This window comes from Artemia sp. Qi Xiang Cuo, chromosome 2 (assembly GCF_049724085.1).
Source record: "Artemia sp. Qi Xiang Cuo chromosome 2, ASM4972408v1, whole genome shotgun sequence".
Lineage (NCBI taxonomy): Eukaryota > Metazoa > Arthropoda > Branchiopoda > Anostraca > Artemiidae > Artemia > Artemia sp. Qi Xiang Cuo.
The window spans coordinates 73,822,908-73,847,273 of record NC_142795.1 but is presented as its reverse complement, the minus strand read 5'-3'; the positions used below and the strand labels follow the sequence as shown (position 1 = coordinate 73,847,273).

At 33.6% G+C, this 24,366-nt stretch overlaps 1 protein-coding gene across 1 annotated transcript in view; it reads right to left on the bottom strand.

Moving 5' to 3' along the window:
- Positions 1–6,129: 6,129 nt before the first annotated feature.
- The window catches only part of LOC148955602 (uncharacterized), a 92,995-nt gene continuing 74,758 nt past the window's right edge, over positions 6,130–24,366 (bottom strand). Inside the window, exon 3 of the mRNA XM_089108266.1 lies at positions 6,130–9,531. Within this exon, the coding sequence (XP_088964392.1) occupies positions 8,154–9,531 (1,378 nt within the window). The 3' untranslated portion in view covers positions 6,130–8,153. The remainder of the gene's footprint in view (positions 9,532–24,366) is intronic.

Below are 24,366 nucleotides of genomic sequence, written 5' to 3'. Positions count from 1 at the left end.
TTATTTAGTAAAGCTTCAAGATGCATTATATCATTATGCCCAAAACTTATAGGGACATTTTTTGTCGAAAGTCAGTATTCCCACAATCCTAAGAATCCTCTTCTTGGCTCCTATCCACTGAGTGCATTTTTAATAGGCTATTAGCGTGACTAATAATATTTAAATACCTCTTATACAAGATAAGCTTTAGGAATAAGATCAATTGTTCCCTTTATAACCATAAAACGGGGAAAATTGAGACATGTCTTTCCTGCTTAATGCAGTATATCGCCCAAAGGCCTTGGAATACTATGGACACGAAGCAGCGCTACATTAAGCAGTTTTTATGCATATTTTTTAGATTTACATCGCTGTTATGCTGCTTTTGTTTTATCCCGGTGACAAAAGGGGACAAAGACACATGATTCTCAGCACACACAAAATAGTTGTTACGTGCTGAAAATCCGAGAACTCTTTGGAAAATCATTGTGCAAAACGCTTCAGTCTTTATAATATTCAAGATTTTTGTGCCCAAATATAAACTTAAATGTCAAAATACCCTCCTCTTACAAATGCCTCTAATCCCCCACCCTCTGAATTTTATAAGGATAATGAGGGGGGAATAAAAAGTAATAAAGTGAAAGTTTTCAAAAAAGAAAATTCAATTGCACACTATCTAAGAACACTTAGCCGACAAAAAAGAATATTATTGTATAGAGCGGCTTATTTTCATAATATTTGGGAGTTTGTGCCTAAATATACAGTTTTTTGCATCCTCTGATGCCTAGGCTGTGTACACCTATACTCACTTCTTTTATTTTTTCATTTATTATTTAGTTGTTTGACTTTTAAATTGTTTGCTGCTATTTTATTACATTGATTAAACAACAAATTGTTGAGTATGTACAAAAGTTGTCGTGATTATTGAATGTTTCATAATTAGTTTTTATATGAATCTTATTTAAAAGCTGTCGAATTCCGAATGTCTATATTATTTTTCATTTGTTCATACTGTTTTTTAAATCAAAAGAATGTGTTACATTTAATACTTTAAACAGAACAATTTGTTCTCTATATTTTTTTTCGCCCAAAATTTATTCTTACCAATTTTTTATAAATGTGAAACAATGTTCATTGTTTTATTTACGGTTTTGTTAATAGCTCTATGAAATTTTTGTTATTATAGTTAATCAATCTTTCTATCGCTTCTTATTTTTAAATAACAGAGCTCGGAGCGCTAACGAAAGCTGATATGCTGCCAATCATTATTATTCAAATTCAACCGCGTAAGAAACTAGAAACTTCCTCCGAAGGGAGTCTGAAGAACACATTCTTGTGACAACTTTCACAGGGAGTTGTACGTGGTAACTGATTACCTGAAAAAGCTTTCTAGTTGGTATTTCCTGCTCATTTTGTCCTGCCCAAAATCAAAAGTCGTATCTTCGTCTTTTTTTTGTAGTTATAAAGTGAAATAGGTCCCCGCCCCTATTTATCCATCGGCTGTATTTTAAGAGGCAGATTTATTTATTAGGGAAGACTGGTCATAGAAGGTTCTATGACCCTTTTTTTAATAACTATAATTAGACCCGTTTTTTAGCACTTGGATCTTACATCTTTCTGCAAAGATTGTCGTTTTTTAACTCGTCTTTGTTCTAAGATCTTACAGCTCACTGATGTTAGCAAAAAGTGTGGAGACCGCCACTGTTCTGTCATATAGAACAATGATAAGAGAACTTTGATGATCTACTCATCATTGTTCTCAGACCGCTGATCAGAGCAGAAGGATGAAAGACTTTTGCACAAAAACGACAAAAGATGTAAGATCTTTGTTCAAAGATTTCACTTTTAAGCGTTTTCTGACAAAAGATGTAAGATCTTAGCACTTTGATGAGTGAAAAAACGGCCCTATTGTTCTATATGGCATATAGACAAAAAAAAAATCAACATAATAAAACATAAAATCAACGTAATAAAAGAAGACATTGTATTAGATTAACAAGTTTTTGTGTTTTAACAACGAAAGACTTTGTTTTAGTCGGAAAATAAAATAGATTCCTGTAGGATACCTTTGTCCATTATCTGTTTTTACAGAGGAAGATTGTCTTCAGAGGAGTTAGGGAAGACTGGTTATAGACGTATTTTATGGCCGAAAATATTTAACGTTGCACATGGAAAATGAAAATAATAGCACTAGACGTTGTTTTATCTAAACAACCGTTTGTGTTTTAGTACCACAGGAAGCCAGTTCATTAGTTCGAAAATTATTTAGGCCCCTATTGGGGACCTTCGTGCTTCATTTGTGCTTAAAGAGGAAGATTTACTTGATAGGAACTAGGGAAGACCGGTCATAGATGTATTCTATGGCCCTTTTTCACTCGCCATAAATATTTAGTTTGGCACAACAACAAAAAATGAAGGAAATAGCGCAAGGCGTTGTTTTATATAAACAACTGTTTGTATTTTAGCACCACGGAAAACTATTTCATTAGTTAGAAAGTGAATTAGGCACATGTAGGGGACTTTTATCCTTCATTTATATTTATCGGGGCAGATTTGCTTCATAAGAATTAGGGAAGACTAATTGTAGAGGTCTTCTGTAGCCCTTTTTTAATCGCCATAATAATTTAGCATGACATAAAAAACGGAGGCACTAGCACGAGGCATTGTATTAAATAAGTAACTACTTGGGTTTTAATCACTCAGGACGCTGTTTTATTTATCAGAAACTGGAAGTGTTCCCTCTAAGGGGACTTTAACCCATTTGTTATGTACAGAAATGCAGATTACCTTAACGGGAGTTATGGAATAGGTCATAGAGGTAGCGGAATATTACTATCTCAACCATTCCCAATAAACAATGACAAAAATCTATCTGTATCCTCTTGCTCAAAGAATATATTGAATCAATGGTAATTTTTCGTTATTCATATTATTGACTTAAGAATAAAGTAAACATAAAACTCGATGCCTTTTTTATGCTCTTTCCAAATATAATAATCATTTTTGTCGGAAATGAATTTTTCCCCCACCCCTATATATACCAATTCAGGGTATATATTTGCACATTAGGGGAGGGGAGGTTAAACTTACCTCTCATTTACATCAGAAATAAAATTTGCCCTCTCCCCCTTAATGTGCAAATATATACCCTGAATTGGTATATATAGGGGTGGGGGTAAAATTCATTTCCGACAAAAATGATTATTATATTTGGAAAGAGCATAAAAAAGGTACCGAGTGGTATGTTGACTTTATTCATAAGTCAATAACATGAATAACGAAAAATTTACCGAATCAATTTGTTGTGAAATCATTGTTTTCCTTTTAATCATTGTTTCGTCATTTTCTTTAAGTGGGTAATAAATGATTATCAGATCTTGTATATTTAACTGGTTGATATTTTACTATTACTATATTATCATTTCTATTAGTAATCTAATTCGTGTGTTGAACGATTATTTTATGTTTTTATTTTAGTCGAAGAATACTGCATACTAAAATGAAACCACATTTTTGAGCTACGCAATGCAGTTATTATACACAACTATTTATTCGTCATCTTCATTAATTTTTTTTTCTATTAGGTTTAGTACAAGACTTTTTAAATGCATTAATTGTTACTATTGTCGCTTAATTATAAGGCAGGCGTTAGATTAGTATTTTAGTCAACTAGCCAGTAGTTTAGTTTTTGTATAAATATTGTTTGCTTGCAAAGATAACCATTCCTTTTTCAAGACTCTTCTTGATATTATTCGATGGATATGAAATCTTTTATTGGCCTAATGTTAGTTTTTTTTTCTGGGGATGAGGGGGAGGATAGATTCGAAAAAATGTATGAGAACTAATAAAGACATTTAAAAAAGAAATTGAAATAATCCTACAAGTCTTTGGGAATAGTTCGGGGGGGGGGTCCCGAAATTGCTGAATTCCTTCCCCCCCCCCTTGAAAGAATATAATCGAATTTTTATTCTATCTGAAACATGGTAAATTAGATAAAGTAGGTTTTCTATGGTAAAATACCTATTTTTTTTTATTATTTATTAAATAATTTTATTTAATTAAATTCGGTATTCTATTAAATTTGGAACATTTTCCTTTTTTGTCAGGTGTGATCGTAAATAATTTCTTTTTAGTAGTCAAGCCCGAAGAAGTCTAAACCCTGCTGATCTTAGATATACAAATACGAGAAAAAAGCGGAAAAAAACTGTGACTGTCAATCCAGACATTGCCAAATTCTGTACATTCTATGAAATCTCAAGTATTTTGCTCAATTTTTAGCTCTGTATTGTGTGCCGTTATATCATTTCAAGTTCCTGAAATGTATTTTTATATAGTCCTAACATTTTACAAAATACTTTTCCATTAAATCCGTTGAATCAATTCGTAAAATTCAGCGTTAATCCGTTGAAGTTAAACCTGTTGGAATTTGAGAAACTAAACTTATAAATAAATTGACCACTGTAAAACTTAAAAGAATTGTAGAAATATCAAAAGAATACTTTTAGAAATACTGTAGAAATATCAAAAGAATTGGCTTATTATGCTGATTTCAAATATATAAGCTTAATTAAGTTTAGTCTTACCCATTAAAGGCTACGAGCCTGAGAAAATTTGTCTGATTTTTCAAAAAAGGGGGACATGACCTTTAAAAGTCATAGAATCTTAATGAAAATAATACCCTCAAATTCTGCGTATCGAAAATCCCTATTTAATAGGTTTCAAGCTCCTATCTGCAAAAATGTGAAATTTTGTATTTTTGCCAGAAGAAAGACCACGGATGCGTGTTCCCCCCCCTCCTGGTGTGATCATAACGATCCAGTGGTCCAAGAATAACGCGAGAGGGCTCATTAGAATGGAAATTAAAACTTGTGTTGCCCTTTTTAAATTACCAAAAAGATTGGAGGGGAACTACGCCCCTTCCCCCGCCCCTTTCTTCACAAAATTGTCCGATCAAAATTTTGAGATAACCATTTTGTTCATCATAATTATAAGGCCCAATAACTATACCTTTGGATATAATATATAAACTAAACAAGTTTATTTAAATAAATAAACTTATTTTATAAACTTGAAATCGCTAACAAGTTAAATGATTCTTGTAAAAATCAAAGAATACATCGGTCTAACTTTCTCGTTATGTGTTTAATCAGCTTAATTGATCACAGAAACTTTTTTCTATTGTCAAAAAACACTTTGTATTATATGTATGTTTATTTTTCTTTTATTATCTTTAGTAAGATTTTCTGTTCTTAGCGTCTCGTTCTCTGTAGTGTCTTTCTCTGTAATTAAAGTTCCTTACCTCTGTTTTTGATAAAATTATCTTTCTTCTTGTTGTTTAATCCATTGAATTTTGTATGTTTTTAGAACAGATATTAGCGATTAAAACTCGTCCTGAATATGTATTGTCTTTTGAGAATGTTTTGTATAAAGCCTACTAGTTAGGTGGCGTGGGATCCTGCATTATTGTGTATGCAAAAAGTCAGTTACATAAAACGGGAACGTTTGTGTAAACAGTTATTCTAATAAATTTTGGGTGTTTATACCCAAACTCATATGGTCAAACAGTCATCATCTGCGAATTAAGGAAAAGACTAAAAGGAAACAATGAAACATCTAACTCGCCATCGAGAGCTTCTTGATAGACATACAATTAAAAATCGATAATGAAAGAGTATTTGCTTTGTCACCTCATGAAAGTTCTTCTAATTTTCTAAGAGTTCGTTAAGCGTCTTAGCTAAAGGGTCGAGACGGGATGGATTAATAACTTTTTCATTTTTGCGTCTGTTTTTATTGATGAGTTTTTGTTATTAGTTAGATTGTTATTGTTTTTTGTCTTTTTTGTACTTTGCTGACGACAGCTGTTGGTCCTATACCTGAAATGTTTGCTAGAGTTTTATTTTAATTACACTTTCAGGGAAAATTCTCGATTTTAGATAAATTTTTATTTTTGTATGTAGGAAAAGTTTAATCTTCTTCGTCGTTTGTATTGTTGTGTAGTGGCATATTGTTTGTTTGTTTTTTTAATAACTTCATTTGTTTTAACTAAATCACTATCATTAATGCAAAGTTCTGAAACAAAAAGTCCTTTCAAGTTCTTCTTTCTATTCTATGAATACTGAATATGAATTACAGAGCCATTTATTAAAAAAAAACACTAAATCCGGGAAACTGAATAGTAGTTATAAAAAAAATCTATGTTAATACTAACATTACACACCGATGAAGCTCTTTGTACTTATTTTCACCTATGAAATTCGACCCAATATGTAGTGTTAAGTTTAACATAGAACGTACTCTATCAAAATTAACTATATTCAAAAGTAATTAATAGCTCTATCGTAACTCATACAGCACTGCATTCTTAATAAAAGCTGAAGATTAACTGTATCAGAATCTTATAAAAGAAAATAGCCTCATTCTTGATTTTCACCTCATCTAGATAACATGTCTGTTCAGTCTATCGAATATCAACAGAGTGCAATAATCCCTTACATGTCCATTGGCAACGTTCTATGGGATAGATAAACCTGGACAAGAAAGAAAGTCTGAGGTCGAAAATTACACAAAAGTTATGAGTAACTTATAAGACCAGAAACTGGTGCTGGTGTTGAAGGTAGTTAACAGTCCCATCTAGCATTTGGCGCTTTTAGTTTCATAATAAGGCCAATTACCGCAATCGGCCAAATTTGAGCAGTAACAAGTGTCTCACCTTAGTTTCTGGAAAAGAACAATCTCGAAGTTTGAATAATATCCCACGAGGTGGCAAATATAGGGGTCGTCGGTAATTTTTATTTGACACTAGCACCAGTTCGCACTTTCAAAAGTTACCTATACTATTGTTACTGATGGATGAAAAAGTTAGTATGTAAAATTAGTGTCAAATAGTCAATAGCATGCTTCTTGAAGGAGTGAAATCTGGCAGTGATTACAGTAATAAAGAAGGAAATCAAATACCTTGAAAAAAGAAAACAAAGAACAAAACATAATTGGTCAAATACGGTGACAGCAGAGACCCCAATAACATTTTTGTTTTTGTTTTTTTATTGAGAACCAAGAACGTTCTTAGGGGCAGGGACTAAGAATGCCAAAACTTACGGAATTCCGTATAATACTAACCATCTGAAAGAAAAATTTATACAAATGTTTTCCTATAAAATGATAATCACAGTGAAAAATTTTACACAAGTATGAAGAATAAAAAATATACATAATTAAATTTAGTACAATCAGGGGACGTTATGAAATAGAATTACTTTATTAAGCTAAGAAACCGGCAAAAACCTTTGGCTGTTTTCCTAGTTTGAACCGTGTAAAGAAACGAACCACTCTTTTGAAACTGTCGCTCTTCACTAAAATAATATTATAGTCACGTCAGTACACACAATGGGGAAACGATACCAAAACACAGTTTTTGGGAAATCTTGTTTTTGCTTTAGCGCTATCTGGACGAAATTTATTTTTTTAAATGGACCCAGCGTTATTTTTCAATGAGCCCTTAAAGAGCTTTATAATGTTCCAGTACCCTACTATCACCAGAAAAAATAGAAGCATCATCAGGTACTCTGGAGTTTTCAATCGAGGGGTATCCAAACCTCTGTTTAGAGGGGTTTGAGTTTGATAACCCCAACGTTGCATTTTTCATTCCAATTCATCATCATTTTCTATAGACTAGGCCTCATTTTTATTTTTGTGCTTTTCTTTTTTTTTTACTCACAATTGATATTTTGTACAAGCAATTTTTCAATAGAATCACAAGAAATATTTGATTTAACACCTGAAGCAGACTAAGTTCATTGTCACGAAATCCATCTACTCAATCTAGAGCTTCTGCTGCATAATTAGAGTCCATATTGCTGCTGCTCAGAGAGAGATGGTTAGAGTCTATATTGCTGCTGCTCAGAAAAAGATGGTTAGTGTCCATATTGCTGCTGCTCAGAGAGATATGGTTAGAGTCCATATTGCTGCTGCTCAGAGAGAGATGGTTAGAGTCCATATTGCTGCTGCTCAGAAAGAGATGGTTAGAGTCCATATTGCTGCTGCTCAGAGAGAGATGGTTATCGATCCAGATTGGTGCGAGGACTTAATCCCATTGAACTGAATATTGCTTTGTCTCCCAGCATTAATGTATCCCTACTGCTCGGAGTTGAATAGCTTTTGCTGATAATTTAGTATGACTAAACTACTAGACGGCTAAACCGTATATCTCTTTGACTCAAATAAAGCCTAATACCCAGCAATATTTGATTCAATTTCTTAATTGGACTGAAAACACTTTCACTGAATCCATCAGATTTGTCAGGCAATTCTATAGCGTAAATTGGGAGTCTGGAAATCTTAATTAATGTAAGAATATTTCCTAAAATTCTTTCTCTGAATGGACTAAACACTTCTAGTTGTTGCCTTAGTACTTGATAGTTTTTATCGTATGTTTGATTTATTTGCGTTTCTCTGTCTTCTTTCTCAAAAATGACTTCGTTAATAATGGCGCCATTCTCATCAGTGTGGGTAATTCGTCGACTACCAAAAGTTTCATATATCCATGAAGAAGAAGAACACGATTTATTCTGACTAAAGTTGTCAGATGAACTTCCTGGATAAGAAAACTGATATTTGGCAATTTCAGGAATAAAAGGAAGTGCTGCTGTCTCAATAATGAAAACCAAACTTCGAACTAAATATGAAAACGTTTGATTTTCCTCTGTTAATAACAGGTTTGCCTCCTCTATTGTTGTTGTTTCCAGTTTTTTCTTCCACTCGTGCAGGAATTTCTTCAAATTAGTATCTATAAGCTCAATTCTAAGCTCAAATATGCCTTTTTTGTCTTCATTTAAAAGAAAAGTATATCTCGTATAAGAACGTAAATCATGGATAAGCTCGTCCAATAACATTACAATTTCACCAATGATGACTATTTTTTTAAATAAATTTTTCAACTCGGGGTTTTCTGAACTGTACTGAAGTTCCTTCATCAAATTGTTAATGCACTGAAGGTTGCAAACGCCTGGTAGAAATCGACTTGAAGTTACGGGACATCTTATTGAGTGGTAGGTGAAGTGGAAGTAATGAAATTCGGATGCAGCCTTCAAAATACAGAGCTGATTGATGCCGTATATGCTCAAGGGCTCATAATTTGTTAAGACTTCTGCAAGGTTAACTTTCTTTTTATAATTATTACTTTGCGAAATAGACGGGACTGTCATTTTTAAGTCACTTTGAATCTTGCAAAGTAAAGGATCGTCATCAATATAAAAAACAATGACACTAGAGATGGCTCTGCTTAATGCTTCTAGGAGGTCAAATTTTCTGTACCCGTCACTGTAAGAAGAGTCGAAATAAAAACTGCCAGCTTCTTGAAAAGAAGCAGTAGGTGGAACATTGGTATAAGTCATACATATGATGACGTGATTGACTTCAAGTCCTCTAAGCGGAAAATGACAGTTGAACACCGTCTCTGTGAGGGAAAATTTTTGGGTTTTGCTTTCGTAAGCAAAACTTATTGGAAACTTTTCACAATTTTCGAAATTCGCAGATTTTCTCCATTTCCTCGCAAAGCTGAAAAAAAAATAAAATGTACAATTTTGAATTTGAATAAATACATTTTAGTCTGAAAATATGTGCCTTTACATGAAACAAAAACATCGAATATAAATCTACTTTCATTCAAGAAAATTTGACTGTCTTTCTGTCCCAATATTTTGAAACGTTTTTAAGGAGTTATATTAGAGTATTTTGGCTACAGCTCTGAAGATTCCACTGGTGCAGTTTTTATTTCGATCTCACACAATTTTTTTGGTGTTTCAGGCTATTTTTCAAAATTCTCTTAAGTTTGTTTTCGTAATAAATAATACCATTAAGATTAATCTAAATAATAGTAAACATTCCATAATCATCTTCGAAGGAAGATATTTCCTTGCTCGACAGTTTTTTTCTCTCTTCAAAATGTATTATAAATATTCGGTTACTATGGACCGGTCGTTGTTCATCACTAAATTGCATCTAAGCAATGGTGTAATTAAGAATTGTGTAAAGAAGAACGGATAAAGCACTGAGGAGAGATGAGTCAAAACAGAGGTTTTAGCTCTTATTAACATTGAGTCTCAAATAAAATTTACAGAGACTAGATCTGATAGCAACTAGAAGAGTATCAGCTTTTTGTGACATGATGGCAAAGTTGTTTTACTGCTCCAACGCTCATAATCAAGTAAAACATGATTATAGGTGTTGAACGTTTCTTTTTGAATACTTCATAGTCCGGTTAATAAATTGTATCTTTATTATTTCTCCTTCAGCCGTTAATAGCCGTCTCCTCCTTCAATTCAAACAAAGAAGTGGAATACTATTACTTTGCTTGTTATTCCTCTCACAGGAAAGCGCTGGACGTCTACTAGATAAAAACAGAATTTTCTATTGTTTAGGAATAAAGAGTAATAAAAAGACCCAATATACACCCTTGAAAAGAAGAAAAAAATTATGCTAGATGGCAGTAAATCCCAAAAATTTAGTTTTCTTACGGAATATGATGGTCAAACAGTTCGTGGTACAAGTAAGGAGGGACTCGGGCAACAATAGCAATCGAAACTCTAAGATAAATCAGTTTCGATGGTAATAAGAATAACCATAGGCCCTGCACGTTAACTGCAGTTTTCACTTCCGTGCAGCTTTAAGGAAAGCCAACCTCACACAGTGTGGCTGGGTTAGGCACTCGGATGAATTTGTGAGGCTTGGCCCTCACAGAAAGATAAAAAATATTTCTCATCATCAGTACCATATTTTTGGATTAATTGGGAATTCTGTCAATTTACCTGAAACTCTACAAAAATTTAATCGAAAACAGAGCAGAACAGAAATAGTCTCGTCACAGTTTCAAAACCTCAAAAACGACCAATTGGCTATTTCAGATGTGTCACAATTGAAGAAGGCTTAGCTTAGTTTACAAGCTTAACTGTCGGCTACTAACGTAAAGTTGTAACGACTATAAAATGAGTCTAAACGGTGTATTTTTGTGTGTGTAAGTTCTTCGTTTCGAGAAGATGTCATGAAAACACTAATCTTGTTGTGCCACATTTAAGGCTGAAAATTATGGATATTAGAGACTATTTTCAAACAAACGGTTAACAAGGCACAGGACCATGTTGGTTAAGTTCACGAGCGGTTACATTCTCAATATTATATTGCGATCAAGTGCTCACCTGAAAAGGTTGAGTCTTGATGCTAGTACTGAATCTTCAGAGCTTAACAGCTTAAAGCCTATCCTCAAACCTACTGGAGGAGAAAATAGAGAAGCAAGTCTAAAAGGAACAAAGTTATATATTGTCTTTAGTGTTTCAGAATACCCTTAAGTCATCAGCGAGTACCAAAACGCATTTAAAGAAAAGCTTTGGACAAAATTTTCATTGATATTTGAGAAAAGCTTTAGAAAAAATTTAATTCGTTTAATCCGGAAGACCTTAGTAATCCAAGATTGCGTCCGGGAGGTACATTTTCAATCCAATCATTCGCTTATACAGTGGAGGAACATGTAAGTGATATTGTAATATTGAACGAAATGCGGCAAAATGTGAAACCCTGGCAGCGAAAAGGGGTTCTTCTTCAACTTTTTTCGTGTCGTTTGGGGTTCCAAAGCGTAACAGCCAGCAAATTATTAGCCCAGATGACCACCTAAGGGAAAAGAGCAAGTCAGTTAAAGCTGATGACCCTAAAATCAATGAGTTGTAAACCATGAGTTGTAGATAGTGATTAAATTAAGGAAAAAAGTTTTCAACTGAAATTATGGAGCAACATTAAAACTTAAAACGAACAGAAATTATTACGTATATGGGGGGGGGTCAGCCTCAACACCTCAACACTTCCTCAAAAGTCTTTAAGTGCTTTTAAAAAAGCTACTTATTATTCTAATCAAAAGCACCATGTGTTTCAGGAGTCGTTCTTAAAGGATTTGGACAAAACTTAAACTAGTGTAAGAGCGAGGTGTTGAGGAGGAGGCAAACCCCCTCACATACGTAATAACTTCTGTTCGTTTTTAGTTGTAATGTTGCTCCTTACTTTCAGTTGAAAAAACTTGTTTTTTTCTGATTTTTTTTTAAATAATTACAGGAATTCTGGCTACACCTCTACCGAAAAATCCCTCCTCCCCAAGGATTTATTCTCTAGACAATTCAATCCTGGTGAAAGTTGACTCCGGACCATTACCCTTAACATCTCCACCGTACAGTTGAAACGGAAAAGAGAATACAAGACATAAACGAAGAATTTCGTATAGGAATTCTGACAGATTCCCCCAGTGTAAAATTTGTTCTGAAAATACACCCCTGGAAACTTCCCTCTCCATGGAAAATTATCCCCGAGGAAAATCCCACCTGGAAAATTTTTTTTCTGATCTTTTTAAACAATGACAGGAAATCTGGCTCCTCCTCCACGAACTAATCTCTCCTCCTCATGGATATACCCTCTAGACAATTGAATCCTGGTTAAAATTTACCCCGGACAATTACCCTTAACTTTTCCACAAAAAAAAATGAGTCGGCAAAGAGAAAGCAAAACACAAGAAGAACTTCGTATAGGAATTCTGGCAAATTCTTCCAGTGCAAAATTTCTTCTGAAAATTTCCCCATGAAAAATCCCCCCAGTATAAAATTTGTCTCCCCCACCCGAAAAATATATGCATACTTCCCAATAACAAATACTTTACGTAAACAATGGAAAAATTTTATAACTTAAAGACCTTTTCCCAGGGGCTATGGGGGGGGGGGTCATTTTATCTCCAAAGGTACAGTTATTCGGCCTTTCAACAATGTTTAGCAAAATGGATATATCAAAATTTTGATCGGATAGTTTTGAGGGAAAAAGACATGGGAGGGGCCCTAGTTGCCCTCCAATCTTTTCGGTCATTGAAAAAGAGCACTAGAACTTTTAGTGTCCGTCCGAGTGAGCCCTCACCCAATACTTTGGGACCACTGGGTTGATATGATCCCCCCTCCCTCCTGGAAAAACAAAAATAAACAAACGATTAAACACTCATCCGTGATCTTTTTCCGTGATCCACATTTTTAAAGGCAGGAGCTTGAAACTTCTACAATAGAGTTCTCTGGTACGCTGAATCTGATAATGTGATTTTCATGTAGATTCAATGACTTTTACGGGCTGTTTCACCCTTTTTTCAAGAATCAAGCAAATTTTCTCAGGTTCGTAGCCTTTGATGGGTAAAATTACATTTAATGAAACTTATATATCTGGAATCAGCATAATAAGTCGATTCTTTTAATATATCTACTCGTATGAAAATTCCGTTTTTTAGAGTTTCGGTTACTATTGAGCCGGGTCACTCCTTACTTACAGTTGCCCTCCCACAAACTGTTTGAGTAGGACAAGCAGGGACATGGTGCTAATGGGGAGTGTAATTTACTCATTGGAATATTTAGGTTTTTTGTATTAAGGTAAAGTATCTTCTTAAATGAAGTGAGTTTTTGGTTATATCATTAGTAGAAACGGGGCTGGAAAGAGAGGAGAGAATAAAATCTTTTTCTAATTTTGGATGTCAAAGAAAGCGATTGTAGAATGGTATAATTTATTGAGGAGTTGTGTTATTGGTAACGAAAAGATGGAGAAATGTATCTTGTTTGAAAAGTTGCAGAATGAAAAAGAAAGCGATTGCAGAATGGTATAATTTATTGAGGAGTTGTGTTATTGGTAACGAAAATATGTAGATATTTAACTTTATTGTGCTGTTGAATTCTTAAAAATAAAGAGATTGCAGATTTGTATAATTATATGAGGAGTGTTTTTATTTGTAACGAAAAGATGTAGACTTTTAAATGGTTAGAAAAGATGCCGACTGAACAAGTCATAGAATCAAGAAAGGTATAATTTATTGAGGAGTTGTGTTATTGGTAATGAAAAGATGGAGAAATGTATCTTGTTTGAAAAGTTGCAGAATGAAAAAGAAAGCGATTGCAGAATGGTATAATTTATTGAGGAGTTGTATTATTGGTAATGAAAAGATGGAGAAATGTATCTTGTTTGAAAAGTTGCAGAATGAAAAAGAAAGCGATTGCAGAATGGTATAATTTATTGAGGAGTTGTGTTATTGGTAATGAAAAGATTGAGAACTGTATCTTGTTTGAAAAGTTGCAGAATGAAAAATAAAGAGATTGCAGTATGGTATAATCTATTGAGGAGTTGTGTTATTGGTAAAGAAAAGATGGAGAAATGTATCTTGTTTGAAAAGTTGAAGAATGAAAAAGAAAGCGATTGCAGAATAGTATAATTTATTGAGGAGTTGTTCTATTGGTAATGAAAAGATGGAGAAATGTATCTTGTTTGAAAAGTTGCAGAATGAAACAGAAAGCGATTGCAGAATAGTATAATCTCTTGAGGAGTTGTACTATTGGTAATGAAAAGATGGAGAAATGTATCTTGTTTGAAAAGTTGCAGAATGAAAAAGAAAGCGATTGCAGAATGGTATAATTTATTGAGGAGTTGTGTTATTGGTAACGAAAAGATGGAGAAATGTATCTTGTTTGAGAAGTTGCAGAATGAAAAAGAAAGCGATTGCAGAATGTTATAATCTATTGAGGAGTTGTTCTATTGGTAATGAAAAGATGGAGAAATGTATCTTGTTTGAAAAGTTGCAGAATGAAACAGAAAGAGATTGCAGAATGGTATAATCTATTGAGGAGTTGTGCTATTGGTAATGAAAAGATTGAGAAATGTATCTTGTTTTAAAAGTTGCATAATTAAAAAGAAAGCGATTGCAGAATGGTATAATCTATTTAGGAGTTGTGTTATTGGTAAAGAAAAGATGGAGAAATGTATCTTGTTTGAAAAGTTGCAGAATTAAAAAGAAAGCGATTGCAGAATGGTATAATTTATTGAGGAGTTGTTCTATTGGTAATGAAAAGATGGAGAAATGTATCTTGTTTGAAAAGTTGCAGAATTAAAAATAAAGCGATTGCAGAATTGTATAATCTATTGAGGAGTTGTGTTTTTTGTAAAGAAAAGATGGAGAAATGTATCTTGTTTGAAAAGTTGCATAATGAAAAATAAAGCGATGGCAGAATGGTATAATTTATTGAGGAGTTGTTTTATTGTTAAAGAAAAGATGGATAAATTTATATTGTTTTATAATTTGAAGAATGAAAAATAAAGAGATTTCAGAATGGTATAATTTATTTAGGAGTTGTGTTATTGTTAACGAAAAGATGGATACATGTATCTTGTTTGAAAAGTTGAAGAATTAAAAAGAAAGCGATTGCAGACTGGTATAATTTATTGAGGAGTTGTGTTATTGGTAACTAAAAGATGGAGAAATGTATCTTGTTTGAAAAGTTGCAGAATGAAAAAGAAAGCGATTGCAGAATGGTATAATTTATTGAGGAGTTGTGTTATTGGTAACGAAAAGATGGAGAAATGTATCTTGTTTGAAAAGTTGCAGAATGAAAAAGAAAGCGATTCCAGAACGGTATAATTTATTGAGGAGTTGTGTTATTGGTAACGAAAAGATGGAGAAATGTATCTTTTTTGATAAGTTGCAGAATGAAAAAGAAAGCGATTGCAGAATGGTATAATCTATTGAGGAGTTGTGTTATTTGTAAAGAAAAGATGTAGAAATGTATCTTTTTTGAAAAGTTGCAGAATGAAAAAGAAAGCGATTGCAGAATGGTATAATTTATTGAGGAGTTGTGTTATTGGTAACGAAAAGATGGAGAATTGTATATTTTTTGAAAATTTGAATAATTAAAAATACAGATATTGCATAATGGTATAATTTTTTTTTGATTAGTTTTTTTGTTAATGAATATATGTAGAAATTTATCTTGTTTGAATATTTGCATACTGAAAAAGAAAGAGATACCAGAATTGTAAAATCTATTGAGGTGATGTGTTATTTGTAACGAAAAGAGGGAGAAATGTATCTTGTTTGAAAAGTTTCAGAATCAAAAAGAAAGCGATTGCAGAATGGTATAATTTATTGAGGAGTTGTGTTATTGTTAACTAAAAGATGGAGAAATGTATCTTGTTTTAAAAGTTGAAGAATGAAAAATAAAGCGATTCCAGAACGGTATAATTTATTGAGGAGGTGTGTTATTTGTAACTAAAAGATGGATAAATGTATCTTGTTTGAAAAGTTGCAGAAGTAAAAATAAAGCGATTCCATAATGGTATTATTTATTGAGCTTTTGTTTTATGTGTAATTACAAGATGGATAAATTTATATTGTTTTAGATGTTGAAGAATTAAACATAAAGAGTTTGAAGACTAGTCTAATTTAGTTAGGAGTGGTGCTTGATTTAATGAAATTAAGTATAAAAGTATCTTGTTTGAAAAGATTCAGAATCAAAAATAAAGAGATGCAAGAATGTTATAATTTATTGATGTGTTGTACTATTTTTCACGAAAAGATGTAGAAATGTATCTTTTTTGTAAAGTTGCAGAATGAAAAAGAAAGCGATTGCAGAATGGTATAATTTATTGAGGAGTTGTGTTATTGGTAAAGAAAAGATGGAGAAATGTATCTTTTTTGAAAAGTTGCAGAATGAAAAATAAAGCGATTGAAGAATGGTATAATCTATTGAGGAGTTGTTTTATTTTTAACGAAAAGATGGAGAAATGTATCTTGTTTGAAAAGTTGCAGAATGAAAAAGAAAGCTATTGCAGAATGGTATAATTGATTGAGGTGTTGTGTTATGGTTAAAGAAAAGATGGAGAACTGTATATTGTTTGAAAATTTGCAGAATTAAAAATAAAGAGATTGCAGACTGGTATAATTTATTGAGGAGTTGTTTTATTGGTAACGAAAAGATGGAGAAATGTATCTTTTTTGAAAAGTTGCAGAATTAAAAAGAAAGAGATTGCAGAATTGTATAATCTATTTATGAGTTGTGTTATTGGTAAAGAAAAGATGGAGAAATGTATATTGTTTGAAAAGTTGCAGAATGAAAAAGAAAGCGATTGCAGAATGGTATAATTTATTGAGGAGTTGTGTTATTGGTAACGAAAAGATGGAGAAATGTATCTTGTTTGAAAAGTTGCAGAATGAAAAAGAAAGCGATTGCAGACTGGTATAATTTATTGAGGAGTTGTGTTATTGGTAAATAAAAGATGGAGACATGTATCTTGTTTTAGAAGTTGCAGAATGAAAAATAAAGCGATTGCAGAATGGTCTAATCTATTGAGGAGTTGTGTTATTGGTAACGAAAAGATGGAGAAATGTATCTTGTTTGAAAAGTTGCAGAATGAAAAAGAAAGCGATTGCAGACTTGTATATTCTAGTGAGGAGTTGTTTTATTTTTAACTAAAAGATGGATAAATGTATCTTTTTTTAAAATTTGAATAATGAAAAAGAAAGCGATTTCAGAACGGTATAATTTATTGAGGAGTTGTGTTATTGGTAACGAAAAGATGGATAAATTTATCTTGTTTGAAAAGTTGAAGAATTAAAAAGATAGCGATTGCAGAATGGTATAATTTATTGATGTGGTTGTTTTATTTTAATGAAAAGATTGTTAACTGTATCTTGTTTGAGAAGTTGCATAATCAAAAATTAAGAGATTCCAGAATGGTATAATTTATTGAGGAGTTGTGTTAATTGTAACGAAAATATGGAGAAATTTCTATTGTTTGAAAAGTTGTACATGCAATCTAGTATTGGTGTAGGTATCCTTACGTAGCAACTCTTCTATTTTTTGGTTGAGTGTATTTATCACCGGAAACTAGCACTTTCAGGCATTTCAGCTATAAAGATGCGTGGGAGATACTAGAAAATGATACGGATCGCGTTTCTGAACAGTTTTCGTCCGATTATTTTATTTTTCTAGAGAACTTTAAGAAGAGAAGGCGAATCCCGAACTCGAACGCATGAATGGAGTTGGCATAATAGAGTTGTCGGTGATGAAGAGTACGAGTAAGGATAGTCATCTGAAAAAGAATAACGTGGATAAACAAATATTGTATTTTTGCAATAAGCAGAATTTGGTCGTTTTGAATGGAAGAACAGGGAATGATAAAGGAGAGGGAGATTTTACGGATTTTTCGGGTAAATATTCAAGTTTTATAGATAGTAGGCTTGTTAGTCTGGGGCTGATAGTTTGTTTTGTGGATTTTGAGGTGATAGCGCTGGCTGGGTTAGATCACGTACCTATTTGAATTAGGAGGAAGAGGATGGATGAAGAACAGGAAAAGAGAGTTTAAGGTTTAATTGAAAAAAATAGAAGGTTTAAAGTTGGATAATGATAGTGAGGAGAAGTTGAAAAAGTTAGAGGGCTGGGCCCTCTATCTACAAGTTGAAGATAGAGGGCTGGATTCATTTGCTCAGAAGAGTGAGGCAATGGCAGGGCAAGGAAATACAGTAGGTTCTGTTGATTTTCTTAGGGGGGTTTTGCATGAGGCAGGAGTTATGGTGGCACGTAGGAGAAGAAACTGTAGGAAAGCTGGTTTGATGAGGTTTTTATACGGATTGTGAAGAAAAGTAGAAAGAGGTTTTTAGGAGATTTTAGACCTCTTGAGGCTAGTAGTTCAACTGAACCTGAAAAAAAAAGTTGCAGGTTCTCAGGGATAAGAAAAAGGGAATATAAAAGGCCATTGAAGTTGAAGGAGGGACGTTTGGAAGAGGAAGAAAGCCAAAAATACCGAACAAGTTAAACATGAATCATACAATGGAGTTCTGGATGTTAATTAGAAAATCAACAGAAAATTGAAAGTTGATTTATGCGTTCCTTACTTGGCCAGAATGCTTAGAACAAAGAAAAGGTGGGATATGCACCGAAAAGGACGAAAAGGAATCTGGTGAGGAGAAGGACGGTTTAGAAGATTTAGCTAACGTGAAATCCTCTGGAATCAGAGGACGCAAAAGACCGGAACGAATTGTACAGGAAAAAAATATTGTAAGCCTAGAAAAGCATGAGAGGGCAAAATATGTTCTGGTCTTCAGAAGGCTTGGATGTTGTTAGCCCTAGTGATATTAATTTTTGCTCGTTTTGATTTTGACTCGGTTATATATTGTAATTTCTATTCGTTACGGGTATCATTTATTTATTGATGGTGATTTGTGGTAGTTATGCGTTTAGAAGATTATTTGAATTTATTTCTGCTTATTCTTGGCTTAATGGAGCTCTTTAATTTTCTTTGAAAATCTTGTTTTGTTTAAAAAGTTTTTAAACTTAATTTCTGTTCGTTTTTTATTGACTTAGTCTTATTCACGAAAAAAAGATATATCTTTTCAATTTTTTGTATAAGGATTTAATTTTATACCTCCTCAAGTTAACCTAAAAAATAAAACTTATTTCATTCTCAAAACATTTTATATATGCTCTTTGACAAACTGGATACACTTAAACTCTTGATTTCTTTGAATTGTAAGAGCAGAAGTAGTAATAGTAGCAGCCCCGAAAGTTTCAACTTAATCCCCAAGTCGTTCTGTAGATATTCCTGAGTTGTCTTATTGGCAACCATACTCACAGCCTCTTTTGACTTATTTTAAAAGCAACATTTAGTTTTCAAGTATAATGTCTACTCTTTCTTCGAGTCATATGCATGGTATTCGTTTAGATTAGTGGTGCAGTGATTGGTATTATTATCTATTTCTTAGGGGTAGCGATTGATAAGATAATGGGATTATTCTGTGCCAGCATCCGCGGTCATACTGTTTCCTAAAGTAAACATTTTAGGGTAATAAGGGGACTTTGGAACAAGAGCGTTTCACTTCAACAGGGGTGAAATCTGTATTTATCATGAATTTTTTGGTTAAAAAACGTTTCTGGCGGTCAAACGACTAGGATTAGATACCCTATTAGTCCGCTCTTAATTAACCTGGGTAGTAGCATCAAAACCTAAATAATTTGGTGGTTTTTAAACCTACTAGAGGAACCTTCCCCATAAACGACAATCCACGAAAAAATTTACCCGGGCTAGATATGAAGCTTATATACCGTCGTGTTTTGGCCTAAAAAAAAATATTCTATTAAAATCCTATGAGAATAAATAAGATAAAGGTGTTTTGCTTGCCCGGGAGCGGGGGGGTTGAAATTTAAACTCATACGAACCTTCTAATTAATGATAGTAAAGAAAGGGGATTTAGAAGTAAGATTTAATATACTAAAAAAGGCTCTTAGAAATGTACACATTGCTCGTCAATCTCTTGTCCGAAGAGATAAGTCGTAACAAAGCAAGTGAACCGGAAGGTTCATCTTGAAAGAGGGGAAGGAGTTTGAATAAACATTTTATTTACATTAAGAAGATACTTTAGAGTATTTCTTAAACTTTGGATTACATCATTATTTAAAATAATACTATATAAGTAAAAGAATTCAATTCTATCCACAAAAAAGTACTGAGAAGGAAAATTTTTTTAATTTTGAAAAAGTTATTAATCATAACTTTTGTTTCAGGGTTCATCCGATTTTGATCAGTATTGTCAGATCCCGAAAGAAGGTGAGCTATGTTAGTCAAAGATGACTGTCTCATAATTCTCTTCAAGATTAATTTCTGTGTAAAAAATATTTCGTACCTTTATATATGGTTGTCAGAAGACTCCTTCAGTGTACTCCGCAATGAAGATTTTCTAGGGGACGAGCTCAAGAAAAAATTAATCAATCATCATTAGTGACATGAATAGGCTTAAAAGTTGCCAGGGGTTTAATAACCAAGTCCACTCAAATAATAATTTAAAATTGATCAATGGAAACTAGCCGGCGCTCATTATTAAAATCTAGCAATCATAATGATAAAATTAGTACATATAAAAATGTAATAGAACTCGCCCTAAGAAATTTGGAAGAACGTTTGTAAAATGTGCCTCCTCCTGTTTAACAAAAAAATCGCCTCCTAACGTGAGGAGGTCGGGCCTGCCCACTTATCACTTAAAGGGCCATGATATACTGACCATGTGAAGGTAGCATAATTACTAGCCTCTTGATGTAAGGCTAGACTCACTGGTCTGACGAGAGTTAACTTGTCTCCCGAATTATCTTGAATTTAATCTTTAAGTGACTAAGCTTAAATTTTCGTGGAGGACGATTATACCCTATTGATCTTTACAGCCGAGCCCTTCATCTAACGGTCGGTCATCGGGTAGATGAAGAGGAAGTTTGGTTGGGGCGACGTCGAGAGAAGAACAAACACTCGAGAACATGCATTCATTAATCAATGATCATCGATCCTCAAGTGAATAAAGAGCAAATTACTTTAGGAATAATAGCGTAATTCTTTTCGAGAACTCAAATCGACAAAAGAGTTTGCGACCTCGATGTTGGTTCAGGGATCCTATTCGGTGCAGCAGCTTAGTTAGGCAGTCTGTTCGAATATTACCCCACGCCTTTATCTGATGACAGAGATTAGTAAGAAATTGTTGTTAATATAAAACCGCCACACTTATAAAGTACCGGAGTACCTTACCTCCTTTTGTATTATATTAACTTTTAATTCCCCTTACTGCTCTGTATTTTATCTATCTAATTAGCCAGTATGTGATAGCATTATCAGATATTATTTATTTTATTTTTCTCCACAGTATTATTGTGTGTTATTCAGAATATTTTTTAGAAAAAATCTAGCTCCGTTCCCTTTGGTCCTCTAACTGAATTACTTTCAATAAAATTTTGGTGTTCACGGTATTATTTACTCCATTCAACTATTGACTCAAATATTTCTGTATTGACGGCTAACGCCCATTAGTTTCTAACTTCATACCTTACCTTGTGGCTCCCGTGTTTAGCCTATTCCTTTCTCTTTTCTTATGGACACTAATCCCATTCCTATCTTACGGCGCAAAATTTAGCCTATCAATTCTGTTGGTTATTTTTGCAGTACGAGTGGGGGTATTTAGCATTATAGTTTCTGGTTGATCTTCTAACTCCAAACCCTTAGCTGGTACGAATTCGGTCAGGAGTTCAAACCATATCTTATGAAGTAAGCTTGATAATAATTATTCTCTCTCCGATAATATAATTTAAAAATCTCGATCTAAGAGGGTACTTAGTTAAGTATTCCTACTGGGGGCGACCCCTATATCAGTGCTTCCCCCTGTGAGTTTGTTTACTAATTACAATCTTGGCAGAAACCACTCTGCTCCGTTCGGTTGGGTCAACGGAGAGTACGAGTGAGTGATGGTGTTCAATGTAGACGCGCGCGTAGGGTGTGTTGATATTAGGATGTTATCTTAATACGCCAGCCGTATCTTCCTATAGGTCTTGTTCACTGACGTGTTTGGAGGAATGACTTCTTAATGCTTTCTATTATTGTGTACTCCTATCTCTGGCGACGGGGATCTTACACTCGTTATCGGTACGACAATTTAATATATCTATGTTGAAAGAGTCTCCTACCGCTATCCTTAATATTTCTCTGTTTCTATTGGGGTCTTGGTCAAGGCGTTTAATACCAAAGATCCCTTGTTGTACGATCAACACCATTCTTCTTTCAAAACAGATGCTCTATTGAGCTAAGGGATTACATTCGAAGATCTTGCCGTTTATATTAATCACAAAATGAGTAAATAGGACATCAGAGAAATATATACATGTGAGGATCTGACCTGAAACAATATAAGGCGCTTCCACAAGTCGTACTCCAATTCAGGTAAGGAGTAAAAAAACCGACATCCACAATCAAAACCGGGATTGACCCAAATAATAAAACTCAAGTCCTCAAATTTAGGTCTTAAATGTCCAGTGAAGAGACCCAAGAACGAGACGAAACGAGACAAGCGCAGTTACACCGCCCAATTGATTCTGACTAGATCGGATAATCCCATACGCAAATAGGAAATACCATTCTTGTTGACTTTGGGCTAGAATAATTAATGTATTGGCAGGACTAAAATTGTCTGGGTCCACAAGCAGATATGGACTAGTCAGGGAAAGCACGGCTATGAGAAATACAAGAATTATAAAGTCCACGGTATCTTTAATGGTAAAGTAGGGATAGAAGGGTAGTTTATCAACATTAGTGTTAATCCCCAGATGATTATTAGATCCTCTTTGGTGAAGAAATAAGAGATTGATCATAGTTAAACCTGTATCTACACAGGGAATTAAAACATGAAAGATGACGCCGTCCGTGACAGTAGGGGGGTCTATGGCAAAACCCCCTCAAAGTCATAGAACCATATCATTTAAAATGTGAGGGATTACCTATACCAGATTTGTACCTACAGTAGCTCCTCGAAAGTATATTTCCCTCATGGAAAGGCATATCATAAAAAGGTGGTGGCTATTACCAGGAATAATAGGCCGATCCCTGTTATTCATGTATCACAGTAGTGGAAAAAGTCGAAGTACGGTCCTCAACCACTGTGAAAATAAATGAAGATCAAATAAAAAACAGGCACCAGGGTCTTGTATGGTTCGAAGAAGTCATCCATAATTAACATCTCGACAAATTTGGGCTACTCTAGAGGACGCCAAATCAATTCTCTCATTGTTATGTATAGCTAGAAAAAGTCCAGTGAGGATTTGAATGATTAGGCAAATTCCCCGCAGGGACCCAAAATTTCATCAAATAGAGATATTAGCCGGGACAGGCAGACCCACCAGAGCAGAATTAACAATCTTCAGGGTAAGTTGCGTATTACTTAAAGATAACATTTTAATAGCCAAGCCCTGACGGGTTTAAATCATGGATCGGATGGGTTTTTTATTTATATTTAAAAAATAAATAACCAGCAAGAGAGCTAAAAATCAATAAACCACTACGAAGGAAAAAGCTAGGAGAGTTAGATTCACGATACTAAAGTTGATCACTATGTAGTCGGTGGGGAGTTGGTAGCCCAATGAAGTGTTTGATAGCATCTCAGTTTCAGCTGAGATTACTATAAAAATAATAACTGAGGGCAAGGTTCAGAGAACAAATGTTAATTGAACACTAAACTTCTCATTCAAACACAGTGAATAGACAAAAATAAACATTACAAGGAGCCCTAACAATAAAAATTAAAAAAAAATTAAAGAAATTCATAGAGAAATATTTTTTAAAGAGATGCAAACTAGAAGAGTTTGGGCGAAGAGGGATATAATAAAGGCGAGCGGATGGTTGAGTAGGAGCATCAGTATAGAGATAATAACGATAAATCTTAGCACATCAAAGGTAGTTTAATAAAAATATTAACTTTGGAAGTTAAAGATGTTCATTACTCTTTAGAAGACTGAGAGACTTCCCTAAATTCGGTTTACAAGACCAATATTATTTTTTAAGTACACAGTTAATCTTTATATTTACCAATCCCTTTCCTTATTATTATTAATCTTTTTTTCAAGAAGTAAGCATTTCTTAGTGACTCTACTTAGATTAGAATTTCTCATCCTTTTATTATTCAGACTTCTCATATATTCAAATCACATAAGAATAATGAATGTATTCACTTTTCTTAGAATTACAGTCTGTGAAGGAGCTTTAGCG